At 32.2% G+C, this 13,645-nt stretch overlaps 1 protein-coding gene across 1 annotated transcript; it reads right to left on the bottom strand.

Moving 5' to 3' along the window:
* Positions 1-3,343: 3,343 nt before the first annotated feature.
* LOC130801023 (uncharacterized) lies at positions 3,344-13,199 on the bottom strand. Its single transcript, XM_057664778.1, has 10 exons — positions 12,696-13,199; positions 12,532-12,585; positions 12,086-12,427; positions 11,893-11,992; positions 11,648-11,787; positions 11,446-11,525; positions 11,064-11,337; positions 10,862-11,015; positions 6,033-6,169; positions 3,344-3,427 (listed from the first exon to the last, which is right to left on the bottom strand). Exons 1-10 carry the CDS (start codon positions 13,197-13,199, stop codon positions 3,344-3,346), a joined length of 1,869 nt encoding a protein of 622 aa, XP_057520761.1.
* Between the last annotated feature and the right edge of the window lie 446 nt (positions 13,200-13,645).

The following is a 13,645-nucleotide window of genomic DNA, read 5'->3' on the forward strand; positions in this document are numbered from 1 at the left end:
TTTAGACTTCCGACTGATGGGTGAGCTCCCTAACATAACAAGGTAACCTGAGACTGATCTTCTAGTAGTAGGACATGCTCCTCAATTGAGTCAATGTATGCTTCTAATACAACTTTTTTACTGCCTTTAAAACTATCCCTTGGCCACATGTTGTGTGAACATAGTGCAAAGTATGAACCAAGGCTTGCCAATGTGTAGTCCTAGGATCTTGCCTGAATTGACTCAAGGTCTGGACAGAAAATGAAATGTCTGGTCTTGTATTAGTAAGGAAATTCAATTTTCCCACAAGACTTCTATAAGATGTGGCATCTTGTAATTTCTCATCATCTAAGGTACTGAGTTTCATGTTAAGATGCAAGAGTGTTACTACTTTCTTGAATTTAGTAATCCCACTAGATTTCAGAAGATCTTTTATATATTTCTGTTGAGTTAAGATCATTCTCTGAGATGCGTAGCTAACTTCAATGCCTAAGAAAAACCTTAGCTGACCTAAGTCTTTAATAGTTAACACAGTATCCAAATGTTGTTTAATATGCAAGATCTCAGCTTTATCACTGCCTGTGAGGAGTATATCATCAACATACACTCCCATAATAGTGATGTTGTAACTTTGTTTCTTAATGAACAAAGAATAATCATTCTTAGATTGTGTAAACCCTAAAGCTTTGAGTTCAATAACAAGCTTCTCATGCCATTTCTTAGAGGCTTGTTTCAAGCCATATAAGGATTTTTTTAATAAAAGAACCTTGTTTTCTAGATTATCTATACCTTGAGGCATGGTCATGTAAACTTGCTCAAGTAAATCTCCATGAAGGAAGGCACTATTGACATCTAATTGATGGACAACCCATTTATGACTAGCTGCAACAGCAAGAATGCATCTTATAGTAGTCATCTTGACTACTGAGGAGAAGGTCTCTTCATAATCAACCCCTTGTTTTTTTTATTAAAACCCTTTATTACCAGCCTACCTTTAAGTCTTTCTAAGGTCCCATCAGACCTTATGAAAGTTAATAGGAGGATGAATACTCTCTAGAGGGAGGTGAATAGAGAGTTTGAGATATTTACAATTTTGTCTGGAAGCTTGTCTCAAGAGTTTGAGGAGTCTGTCAAAAATGTTTTCTGGAACAGTTTTGAGTTAATTCGTAAACAATAACGTATGTGCGGAAAATAAACTTTAAAGTATAACACACGATATGTTAACGAGGTTCGGTTCTAACCAACCTACTCCCCACCTATGGGTTCTCTTTCAACTCGTAGGATTTCAACGCCTTTTATTAATCCGACTTTAATACAAACAAGAAGATCTCACTATCTTCTCACACCACGTTCTTCCCCTTGAAGAACCGTATTACAAGTCTCTTTAACAAAAGCAAATCCCAAATCTCACAATAGAGATTCACAAGTTGAACACTTTGAAAAGTATTCTTGGTTAGACGTACTAAACTTAATCTAACTCTTTTTAAAACTCTTAAGCCTAATACAAATGTAAGTTAGATGAACTAAGAATTACAACTCTTTAAACACTTAGAGAATTTCTAAAGAGAGAAATTTATATGAAGAGGTGCATAGAGATGTATCCTTAATTCTGAAATGAAACCTCATATATATAGTGTTACGCCTCAACACATCTTGGAAAACAAGAAGGCTCCTTTCTGTTATTTTCTGTAGACCTGGTCATTCTGCGCCTGTCCTCAATATCTTGAGCTTAACATCAAACAGACGTGTATTGACAGATAAAATAATTTCGTCATTATGTGCTGTAATTTGTCTATAATATCCAATGCTATGCTGCCACGTTAGTACTCATACAAGATATTGAAAACTAAACATAAACCAGATTTATCAACGTTTAAATAATCATTCAAATTAATTCCTATTTTTAGTATTAATTCAAATAGTCATTTTCTATTTTTAGTGTTAATTCAAATATCATCTTATTAATAGAAAACTCTATAATTTGCATAACAACTAATTTAACATCAAATATAGCCGTGTACTATATTTAACAAAACATGTGTACCTTGTACTATATTTAATCATCAAATTAATTTAAGCACATATTTAAATTCAAGTTTAAATATAAAACATTTGAACGTTTAATAACAAAACGTGTAATGAAATATTCAAACTTATTTTCAAATAATATCAAAGTTAATTTTAATGAACCTTGACCTAATAAAATATTTCAAATATAATTACGAAATTAACTTGATTATAAACATAATTATCTTCAAGACTTTGAAATATATTTCAAGACTTATAAAATCATCTTTAAGATAAACTTAAGTTCTTTAAGCATATTCCAATATCTTCGAACTTTAATATATATATCACTTATCAAATGTATATCAAATATGATTTTAGACTTACTTAAACAACTAAATTTAATTACTTAATTTATTTGTTTAATTAATATGTGTTTTGATTTATCATCATTTAAGAGAATTGAGTCTTCAAATTCCCCTTATCATTATTTAAGAGATTTGAGTCTTCAATCTCCCCCTTGATGAAAGTCAAAACCATATTTTCGTAAATCATATTTCTAAGTTAATATGAATTGAAAACATGATAAGAATAAACAATATATCTTTAAACAGAAGATTTTCAAGACTTTATCATTAATCAGAATGTTCTTCAAAATTTTGAAAACAGTTTCAAATCAGAACAATATAAAAATTTTGAAAACAGTTTCAAATCTGAACAATATAAAAACAGAATAGTATAAACCAATGAATTTTCATGTTTCATATCATCACAATCGAATAAGATTTCATGTTTCATTATCTATGCATGCAAACAAATATCCAATCACAATACATGCAAATATAATCATTATTATAATGTAGCATCATATCAATACTTTAATATCAAAAACATGATTATCAAACATTATGATCATGAACAATAATCAATAATCAGCAACTATCAATTTTTATATCTATATCTCCCTTTATTTTAACGGAAACATATTAAATTAATATCTCCACAAATTTTCATATTTCCACAAATCATGAATGTTGAATAAATAAAACAATTCATCAATAAATCAAAGCATAGCAATATATCAGATATAAATCAAAGCATAGCAATATATCAGATCATCTATTCAGAGCATCAGCATACTATGTATCCAACAATATATTTATGTAACATGATATATGCAAGCAAACAAAGTAAGAATTAAAATATAAATCTCCCAAAGCAAGCATATTAAAATAATTTACATATCTCCCCCTTTTTGACTTTCATCAAAAAGTAAACAAGGAGAGGAAAATGTTGGGATTGTTAATAAAAACTATTGTTATAAAATAAAATGTTTATCAACCATTAACAACTAAAATTACTTCCTGGACCTAGTCTTCCTTTTTCTGGAAGGTTTTGGTTTACAAGGGGAAGTGGTTTCATCAACAGTTGGAGTAATGGTCTTCAAATAAGAAGAAATTGTAATCAAGAATATCAACATAAGAAAGTGAGCGCTGTCTGAAAATATCAATCTATCTCCCATACGATGTGTGATTCTCAAACCACTGTTTTGGAACATCTAAAGAGTTTAAAGGTGAGTGAATAATAGGAGTTATTGGTTCAGGCATTTTGGTTTTGGATGATTCACCTTTTTCAGATTTTGTACCCAATTTATTCATCTTTCTTTTGGGTGCCATTGAAAAGGATTTTGATGACTTGAAAAGCAAGGTGAAAGAGACGGTTTGAAAAACAAATCAGAAAGTGTAGTGGTGAATGAATGAAAAATGTGTTTCACTCTCTATTAAAAGAGTATAGTATAATGCATTTGTACTTCCAATTAATTGATTTGACAGTACAGGGAATGCAAAAGGTGTGTAACTTGACCGATTGTTCAATGACATGAATAGGTGTTTGATTTGGAAATGCAATTATGAGATTAATTAGATTTGAACCAAAATCATGAACAAGATCTTAATACATGGTTGACATCCATAAGTAATTTAAACAAACAATTTTGTTTTTAAAATAATTAAATATCCTTTATTGATTAAAGATATTTAATTATAAATCCCATTTTTATAGAACAAATAATTTTTAAGAAATTGAAATTAAATTTTCAATTCTCAAACCCATGCATAAACATACACATATATTGACAATCAAACATGCAAATATAATGCTCCCCCTTAATACATACTTAGTATTAAGTAACAATTAACGTTTAATATTTAACCATTTTACTCTTTGTCATTACTCCCCCTTAATTTATGCAACATCATTTAGCATGCCAAGTTCCATACGTATATAAGCAAAACGATTAGCACTTAAAGGTTTTGTAAATATTTCCGCTAACTAATTTTCAGTAGATATAAAGGATAAAGAAATATGACCTTTTTCAACATGATCTCTTATAAAATGGTGACGTACCTCAATGTGTTTTGTACATGAATATTGTACAGGATTCTTAGTAATACAAATTGCACTTGTATTATCACACTTTATTGGTATACCTTTGAAATCAATTCCAAGATCTCAAAGTTGTTGAGCAATCCATAAAATTTGAGAGCAACATGCACCTGCAGCTATGTATTCAGCTTCAACTGTAGATAACGCAACTGAATTTTGCTTTTATGAATACCATGAGATTAATGAATTTCCTAAGAATTGACACGATCCTGAGGTGCTTTTTCTATCAACCTTGTATCCAGCATAATCAGCATCTGAAAAACCAATCAAACTAAAATTTCCACAACTAGGGTACCACAGACCGAAGTCTTTAGTCCCATATAAATATCTAAAGATTCTCTTAACTGTTGTTAAGTGAGATTCTTTTGGGTTAGCTTGAAAACGAGCACGTAAGCAAACACTAAACATGATATCAGGACGACTAGCAGTTAAATACAATAAAGAACCAATCATACCTCTATAAGTCTTTTGATCAACACTTTTACCATTTATATCTTGGTCTAGACTTAGTGTTGCACTCATAGGCATATTAACGTCTTTACATTGATCCATACTGTACTTCTTTAACAAATCTTTAACATATTTACTTTGACAAATAAATATGCTATCTTTCTTTTGCTTTATTTGTAGTCTAAGAAAGAATGTTAAGTCTCCCATCATGCTCATTTCAAATTCCTTGCACATAATCTCAGAAAATTCCTTGCACAAAGAATCATTAGTAGCTATAAACAATATATCATCAACATATACTTGAACAACTAGAATATCTTTTCCTTTAGTTTTAATGAAAAGTGTTTTATCAATTTTACCGCGTTGAAATTCATTTTCAAGTAGAGGTGAGCTAAATCTATCATACCAAGCTCTTGGAGCTTGTTTCAAGCTATATAGCGCTTTATTTAGTTTGAACACATGATTAGGTAGATCAGAATTTTCAAAGCCGGGTGGTTGTTTAACATATACTTCCTCTTGCAAGTATCCATTCAAGAATGCACATTTTATCCATTTGATATAGTTTAATATTCATGTATGAAGCAAAAGCAAGCATAATACGAATAGATTCTAACCTTGCAACTGGTGAGAAAGTTTCATCATAATCTATACCTTCTTCTTGATTATAGCCTTGAGCTACCAGCCTTGCTTTATTCCTTACAATGTCTCCATCCTCATGAGTTTATTACAAAAGACCCATCTAGTTCTAATGATAGTACGATCTGGAGGTCTTTCAACTAGATCCCAAACTTTGTTCCTTTCGAATTCATTTAATTCATTTTGCATTGCAATGATCCATTCTGGTTCTTGTAATGCTTCTTTAACATCCTTTGGTTCTACAAGAGAAACAAAAGCAGAAAATGCACATAGATCCTAAGAGAGGATCGAGTTTGCGTACCTTTGTTTGGATCACTTATAATGTTTTCTGGAGGATGTTGAGATGACATTCTAATTCTTCTTCGTAGTATGGATGGTGTGTTTTCATTCAAAGAACTTGTACTTACTTCATTTGAGGTGTTTCTAATTGGTGTATCTAAAGCAGTATGTTCAGGAACTATTTCAAGTTCTTGAGATTGGGTCTCAAGATCAGACTGTGAGTCTTCAGTGTTTACAATCTGTTTTCCTTCAACATCAATATTTTGTATGGCATCCTGCATGTTATTCCTTTTAATTGCACTAATATCATTAACATCCAGTTCGTCATCACTCAAATCATTAAAGTGTTTATTAAGATTTAACTCTTTAAATCCTTCATTTAATGTTCCATTGTCAGATTCATCAAAAACAACATGTATACTTTCTTCAACTATACTTGTACGTTTGTTCAGCACTCAATAAGCTTTACTATTTAGTGAGTAACCAAGAAATATACCTTCATCACTTCTAGCATCAAATTTACCTAAATTGTCTTTACCATTATTATGAATAAAACATTTGCAACCAAATGGTCTAGGGTATGCTATATTCAGTTTTCTTCCTTTGAATAACTGATAGGGAGTTTTCTTAAGTATGGTTCTTATAAGGCATCTATTTAAAACATAATTAGCTGTGTTAACAGCCTCGGCCCAATAGTGTTTAGCTAATCCATTTTCAATAAAATAAGCATTGTCCTAGCCATTTCTTCTAAGGTTCGATTTTTCCTTTCAACCACACCGTTTTGTTGGGGTGTCCTAGGAGCTGAAAATTTATGGGTTATTCCATATTTTTCACAAAAGGAGTCAAAGCCTAGTTGATCAAACTCTCTCCCATGATCACTTCTAATCGAGACTATTGGAAGGTTCAATTGAGTCTGCATCTCTTTACAACGTTTTGAGAATGGTTTTAAGGCTTCACTTTTATCCTTCAAAAAATCAACCCATGTAAATCTAGAATAATCATCAACTGTAACTAAGATGTAAGATTTACCTCTTATGCTCCGTACACGTATTGGTCCACATAAATCAATATGTAAGAGTTCACATGGTCTTGATGTACTTACCATTTTCCTCGGTTTGAATGAACGTCTTACTTGTTTACCTTTAATGCATGCGTCACAAATAGGACTTTGTTTATAGTCAAGAGCTAGAAGTCCCTTAACTAGATCTTTTACTTACCAACTTCTGCATGGTGTGAGTATTGATGTGACCAAGACGTCTATGCCATAGTTTTGGATTATCTGTAATAGCTTTCAAGCACTTGAAATTCTGAGCTGCAATTTCGTTAGTATGCAAGGCATAAACATTATCATTTCTAAAGGTAGTAATGAAAGTATCTCCGGTATTAGGATTTTTAACAACACATTTTTCTTTATCAAATATTACTTCATTACCTTTATCACATATTTGAGACACACTTAGCAAATTAAATTTTAGACCCTCAACTAAATAAATATTGTTAATAGTTTTAGATGGATTCTTACCAACTTTACCAATACCTAAAATTTTGCATTTACCTTTATCTCCTAGGGTGATTGAGCCATTGCATCTTTCCTTAATTTCAGAAAATAAAGAGATTTTACCACTCATATGCCTCGAGCATCCACTATCTAGAATCCACTTTTGTTTATCCTACAAAAAAAAAGACCTTTTTCAACCTTACTTGGCTATCCATGTGACAAATTTAGAACCATATTCAGGATAGACCATGTTGGGTGGTCTTGTCCCTTTAGGAACCCATATTTGCTTTATCTATCCACGCAATTCAAGAGGAAAGGAATTCTTGATAATATAATTTTCCTTACGTCTATATGGACATGCAAGTCTAATATGTCCTTCTTTGCAACAAAAGGTGCAAGTAGGTGTACGTTTATATTTATATGCACTTTTCACAAATGTGGTTTTACTCTTATAGTTATGTATAACATTATTATAACCAATACCACGTTTATCACTAGATGGTTTTTGACATGTAAGCATTTTAGTGAATTTATTTTCGGATTCATTTTGTTTGGTCAATGCTTGTAGATTTTTCTCAGACTCATGTTTCAAGGTTTTGAGCCTGGCTTCAAGGTCATTGTTCTCATTCTTAAGGTCAATAAGCTTTTTAGTCTGGCTGAGATTCTGTTCTTTCAAGATCTTGACAGTCTTTTCAAGTTTAATTGTTTCAGCCTTTAGCGATTCATTTTTATTTAAGATTTCTTCACAACCTTCAGCATAATGACGTATTCTATCCTCTAAGATATCTTTCTCATCTTTTAAAATATTTTCAATTTGAAACATATTAAGGAGAGTTGTAACTAATTTATCTTTTGAGCAGGTGTTAAGATAGTCACGTACCTCTTTATGGTTTTGATTTATGTCATCATTGTTATCATTATTAGCCATAAGACATACATGAGCTTGTCCATCTTCACTTTTAGATTCGGATGATCCTTCGGAATCAGTCCAAGTTGCAACCATCGCTTGTTTCTTCTTGTTCTTTTCGTAGGATTCCCTTTTCTTCTTAGGACAGTCCTTTACAATATGTTCTGTAGATCCACACTCAAAACAAGCAAGTTTGTAGTCTTAAAGTTTGAATTAGAGTTAGAAGACTTACCTTTATTTCTGGATTTAAATTTCTTAAATCTTTTTCGCATCTTCATAATTCCTTCAAGACCTTTTGTAATCAATTCAAATGGATCTTCTTCATCATCGCTTTCTTCATCATCACTTGAAGATTCATGACGTTTCTTAGCTTTTAAAGAAAGATTTTTCATGGAAGGTACTACATCATTTCTCCATCATTATGTAGGGTAAGTTCATGAGTTGTGAGTTTTCCAAGGAGATCGTCAAGTGATAGAACTCTCAAGTCTTGAGCTTCCTCAATGGCGGTGACTTTTGGACCCCATTTGGATCTTGGAAGACACCTCAAGACTTTCTGGACTTTTTCTGCATTAGTAAAAGTTTTGCCAAGAGAATTCAAACTGTTAGTAATTAAAGTAAAACAAGTAAACATTTTATTTAAATTCTCATCCTTTTTCATCTTAAAAATTTTGTATTGATGCATAAGAATGTTTATCTTTGTTTCCTTCACTTGACTTGTTCCTTTGTATGTCACAGCCAGCTTGTCCCATATTTCTTTAGCACTTGTACATGAAGAAACTCGATTAAAATCAGTACCATTTAAAGCACAACATAATTGATTCATTGCCCTATAGTTTTTGGAAACCCATTCCAAATCAGTTTGTGAATATTCGGACTCAGACTTTAGTACATCATTTCCTTGAGCGTCCTTTTTCATGGGTATCTTAGGTCCTTTAGTTATGATCTCCCAAAGTTCCATATCTTGATCAATCACGAACATTTTCATCAAAGTTTTCCAATGTGAGAAATTTGTACCGCCAAACAAAGGTGGTCTTGAGCAGGAACGTCCTTGAGCAAACAACCCTTCTCCTATTGGATCTATCACAAGATATTACTTTTTTTATGTGAAACTCAACTCTGATACCAATTGAAAGTTAATAGGAGGTTGAATACTCTCTAGAGGGGGGGGGGGGGGGGGGGTGAATAAAGAGTTTGGGCTATTTAAAATTTTGTCTGGAAACTTGTCTCAAGAGTTTATGGAGTCTGTCAAAAATGTTTTCTGGAACAGTTTTGAGTCAATTCGTAAACAATAACGTATGTGCGGAAAATAAACTTTAAAGTATAACACACGATATGTTAACGAGGTTCGGTTCTAACCAACCTATTCCCCGCCTATGGGTTCTCTTTCAACCCGTAGGATTTCAACGCCTTTTATTAATCCGACTTTAATACAAACAAGAAGATCTCACTATCTCCTCACACCACGTTCTTCCCCTTGAAGAACCGTATTACAAGTCCCTTTAATAAAAGCAAATCCCAAATCTCACAATAGAGATTCACAAGTTGAACACTTTGAAAAGTATCCTTGGTTAGGCGTATTAAACTTAATCTAACTCTTTTAAAAACTCTTAAGCTTATTACAAATGTAAGAGTTAGATGAACTAAGAATTACAACGCTTTAAACACTTAGAGAATTTCTAAAGAGAGAAAGTTATATGAAGAGGTGCATAGAGATGTATCCTTAATTCTGAAATGAAGCCTCATATATATAGTGTTACGCCTCAACACATCTTGGAAAACAAGAAGGCTCCTTTTCGTTATTTTCTGTAGACCTGGTCATTCTGCGCCTGTCCTCAAGATCTTGAGCTTAACATCAAACTGACGTGTATTGACAGCTAAAATAATTTCGTCATTGTGTGCTGTAATTTGTCTTTAATATCCAATGCTATGCTGCCACGTTAGTACTCATACAAGATATTGAAAACTAAACACAAACCAGATTGATCAACGTTTAAATAATCATTCAAATTAATTCCTATTTTTAGTATTAATTCAAATAGTCATTTTCTATTTTTAGTGTTAATTCAAATATCATCTTATTAATAGAAAACTCTATAATTTGCATAACAACTAATTTAACATCAAATATAGCCGTGTACTATATTTAACAAAACATGTGTACCTTGTACTATATTTAATCATCAAATTAATTTAAGCACATATTTAAATTCAAGTTTAAATATAAAACATTTGAACGTTTAATAACAAAACGTGTAATGGAATATTCAAACTTATTTTCAAATAATATCAAAGTTAATTTTAATGAACCTTGACCTATTAAAATATTTCAAATATAATTACGAAATTAACCTGATTATAAACGTAATTATCTTGAAGACTTTGAAACGTATTTCAAGACTTATAAAATCAACTTTAAGATAAACTTAAGTTCTTTAAGCATATTCCAATATCTTCGAACTTTAATATATGTATCACTTATCAAATGTATATCAAATATGATTTTAGACTTACTTAAACAACTAAATGTAATTACTTAATATATTTGTTTAATCAATATGTGTTTTGAATTATCATCATTTAAGAGAATTGAGTCTTCAAATTCCCCTTATCATTATTTAAGAGATTTGAGTCTTCACCTTAGTTTAACCTTATATACCTACCTACTTCCAATAGGTCTTTTCCCATGTGGTAGGGAAATAACCTCCCATGTTTTATTTTTGATAAGGCTTTAATTTCTTTCTTCATAGCTTCAACCCAATTGGGGTCTCCAGAAGCTTGTGCATATGAACTTGGTTCTGTATAGTTTTCATTAGTCTAAGTTGTTTGTTTGTGAGCATCAAAAAGAGCACAGATACTTATTACATTACACCACTGAGACCGCTTAACAAAATTACAATGATAGTCCTTAAGATACTCGGGGTGTCTTTTCATTCTTTCAGGCCTATCATGACAAGAGACAGTAGTGTCATATTTTGGTGATTCACTAACAACATTATGTTGTTGACCGAAAATGGGTGATATATATGTATCTTGAGTTACTGAATGACTCTCATCAGTAGAATCAGAAACTTGTGAAGGGAGATTTGATTTAGGCACAAAGATATTTTGCATTATAGTTTTATCAGCTTCACTAAATCTATATGGAAGACATTTTTTATAAAAGTTCACATCTTTTGATACTAGGACATTTTTGGTCTTGAAGTTTTATACCATGTATCCTTTTTGGTATTGTGAGTATCCTAACAAGATAGATGGGTCTGCTCTTTTTGCTAGTTTATTTCTGTCTCTCTTTAAAGAAGACATAAAACACAAACATCCAAATACCTTTAACAATTCATATGAAAGTTTGTCACCATACAACTTTTCATGTGGAGTCATATTGTTTAAAGGTATGAGAGGCATCGTTTTTATGGTGTGTGCTGCACACAACACAACATAGGAGGTACCTTGGACAGATGATATAGAGTCCTTGCTACCTCTAAGAGGTGTTTATGTTTGCGCTCTACCACCCCATTTTGTTGTGGGGTTTCAATACAGCTTGATTGGTGCAATATGCCTTTGCTTTTGTAAAAATCAAGTGTTTCACCTTTACTAAGTTCATGAACATTATCAGTTCACACAATTTTTATTTGTTTTCCAAAATGAGTCTTTGTAAGCTCATAGAAGGTTTTAAACACTTTCAAAAAATCACTTTTGTTTTTGATGAAAATTTCCCAAGTATATCTTAAGTAATCATCCACAATAGTGCAAAAATTATTGCACTTTAATCTTGTAGTAAATTTTAGAGGACCCTATAGGTTTATATGAACAAGTTGAAAAACATCTGTAGTTTTTATTAAACTACTATGAAAGGGTTTCTTTGTTTGTTTCCCTAAGGGACATACAGTGCACAAGAATTTCTTATCAAAATGTTTACAATGTAAATCAGGAAACACAGTTTGTAGTCTATTGAAAGACATGTGCCCAAGTCTGAGATGCCACAACTTGATCTTTTCAAGACTTAGTGAATCCTCTTCTTGCATAAAAAAAACTGTAGTGTTTAGTGTGGTTTTATTTCTGTTTTCAGTAGTTGGAGACTTGCATAGCTTCAAAAAATCCTCATGTGCAATTGGAACAAGATTATCTTCAACATAATAGAGGTTATTTCCTAACCTACCAAGAAGCAAAGGCTTCTTCGAAGCCTCCTGCATGACACAAAGATTAGCACAAAGCTTATTTTTATGTTTCTGCCCAAACATAACTTGTGCATTGAGATAAGATTATACTTAAAATCTAGAACATACAAAACTCTATTAAGTTTCAAACCATTGTTTAACCATATTGTACTGACAAATTTTACTTTAACTTGTGCTCCATCAGGAATGATGATAGTATTATGCTTCCCCTTAAGAAGATTTTGCTTATTAAACAAAGAAATGTCACAAAAATTGTGATTTGAGGCCCCACTATCAAGAATCCACTTGGTAGGCCTTGAAGAAATTAAAGATAACTGACCTTCAAGAAATTAAAGGCAGCCATTGAGGGCTCCTTGTCATGGTTGTGATCTTGTTGTGTCTTCAGTAAACACAGCAACTTATTGTCCTGTTCTTTGGTTAATTTGGGCTCAACATGCCGCTCCTCATGTTGAAAATTGGTTTGTGTTGCATTAACCTTGATATTAGCATCTTTCTTCCATATATTTGGTCTGTAATTAGCAGGGTACCCATGAATTTTCCAACATCTCTCCATACTATGTACATAGACCTTACAATGGTCACAATAGTAACTCCCTTTTTTTTTCACAAATTTTCCTTTATCCCCATACTTCCTCTTGTTGTCAGCCCTACAAGCAATAGGTGTTTCATGTTCCTCACTTGGAGTTCCCTTGCTAAGTTCTTGATGTGTCTGTACTTGCATTAAGATTCTATAGGCCTCAGCTGCAGATAAGAGTTCCTTTATCATCAGAATATTGCTTCTAATATGTTGGTATCTGGGACTCATTTTCATCAAAAATTCCATTAGTCTTCTTCCCTGCTGAATCTTACCATCTTCTTATTAACATCACAACTATAACCGGAGTAAACACATGTACGTGTTGGGTTAAGATTGTCTAACTCATCCCATAGCCTTTCCTTTTTGTAAAGAAAGTTTCCACACTTTCTTCAGAACTTTGCACTGTTTTACTTATCCTTTCTTGGATTGAGAAGAGCTGTGCACAGGAACTTTGACCATACCTTTCTTCTAATTCATCCCAAATCTATTTAGCTTTTCTAAGCCATTGAAGAGTATTGGCGATTTTCTCATCAATCACATACAGCAACCAGCCCATAACAATGTTATTGACTTTGTCCCAATCCTTGGCGTTCACTTTGCTAGATGTGGATCTTTTAACAGACCCATCTGCAAACCCTAGTTTGTTTTTGCCTGATAGTGCAATGACCATAGCCCTCTTCCAATCTTTGAAA

This window comes from Amaranthus tricolor, chromosome 15, assembly GCF_026212465.1.
Source record: "Amaranthus tricolor cultivar Red isolate AtriRed21 chromosome 15, ASM2621246v1, whole genome shotgun sequence".
In the NCBI taxonomy this organism is placed as follows: Eukaryota; Viridiplantae; Streptophyta; class Magnoliopsida; order Caryophyllales; family Amaranthaceae; genus Amaranthus; species Amaranthus tricolor.

What these genes read in the sequence shown, in the direction of transcription:
- LOC130801023 (XM_057664778.1), bottom strand. Translation starts at nt 13,199, where the DNA reads ATGGAATTTTTGATGAAAATGAGTCCCAGATACCAACATATTAGAAGC. An exon ending in AGAGCAGACCCATCTATCTT is followed by an intron (nt 11,338 to 11,445) that starts GTTAGGATACTC and finishes TCTTCCATATAG; the next exon opens with ATTTAGTGAAGCTGATAAAA. An exon ending in ATGTTGAAGGAAAACAGATT is followed by an intron (nt 3,428 to 6,032) that starts GTAAACACTGAA and finishes TCTTATTTGAAG; the next exon opens with ACCATTACTCCAACTGTTGA.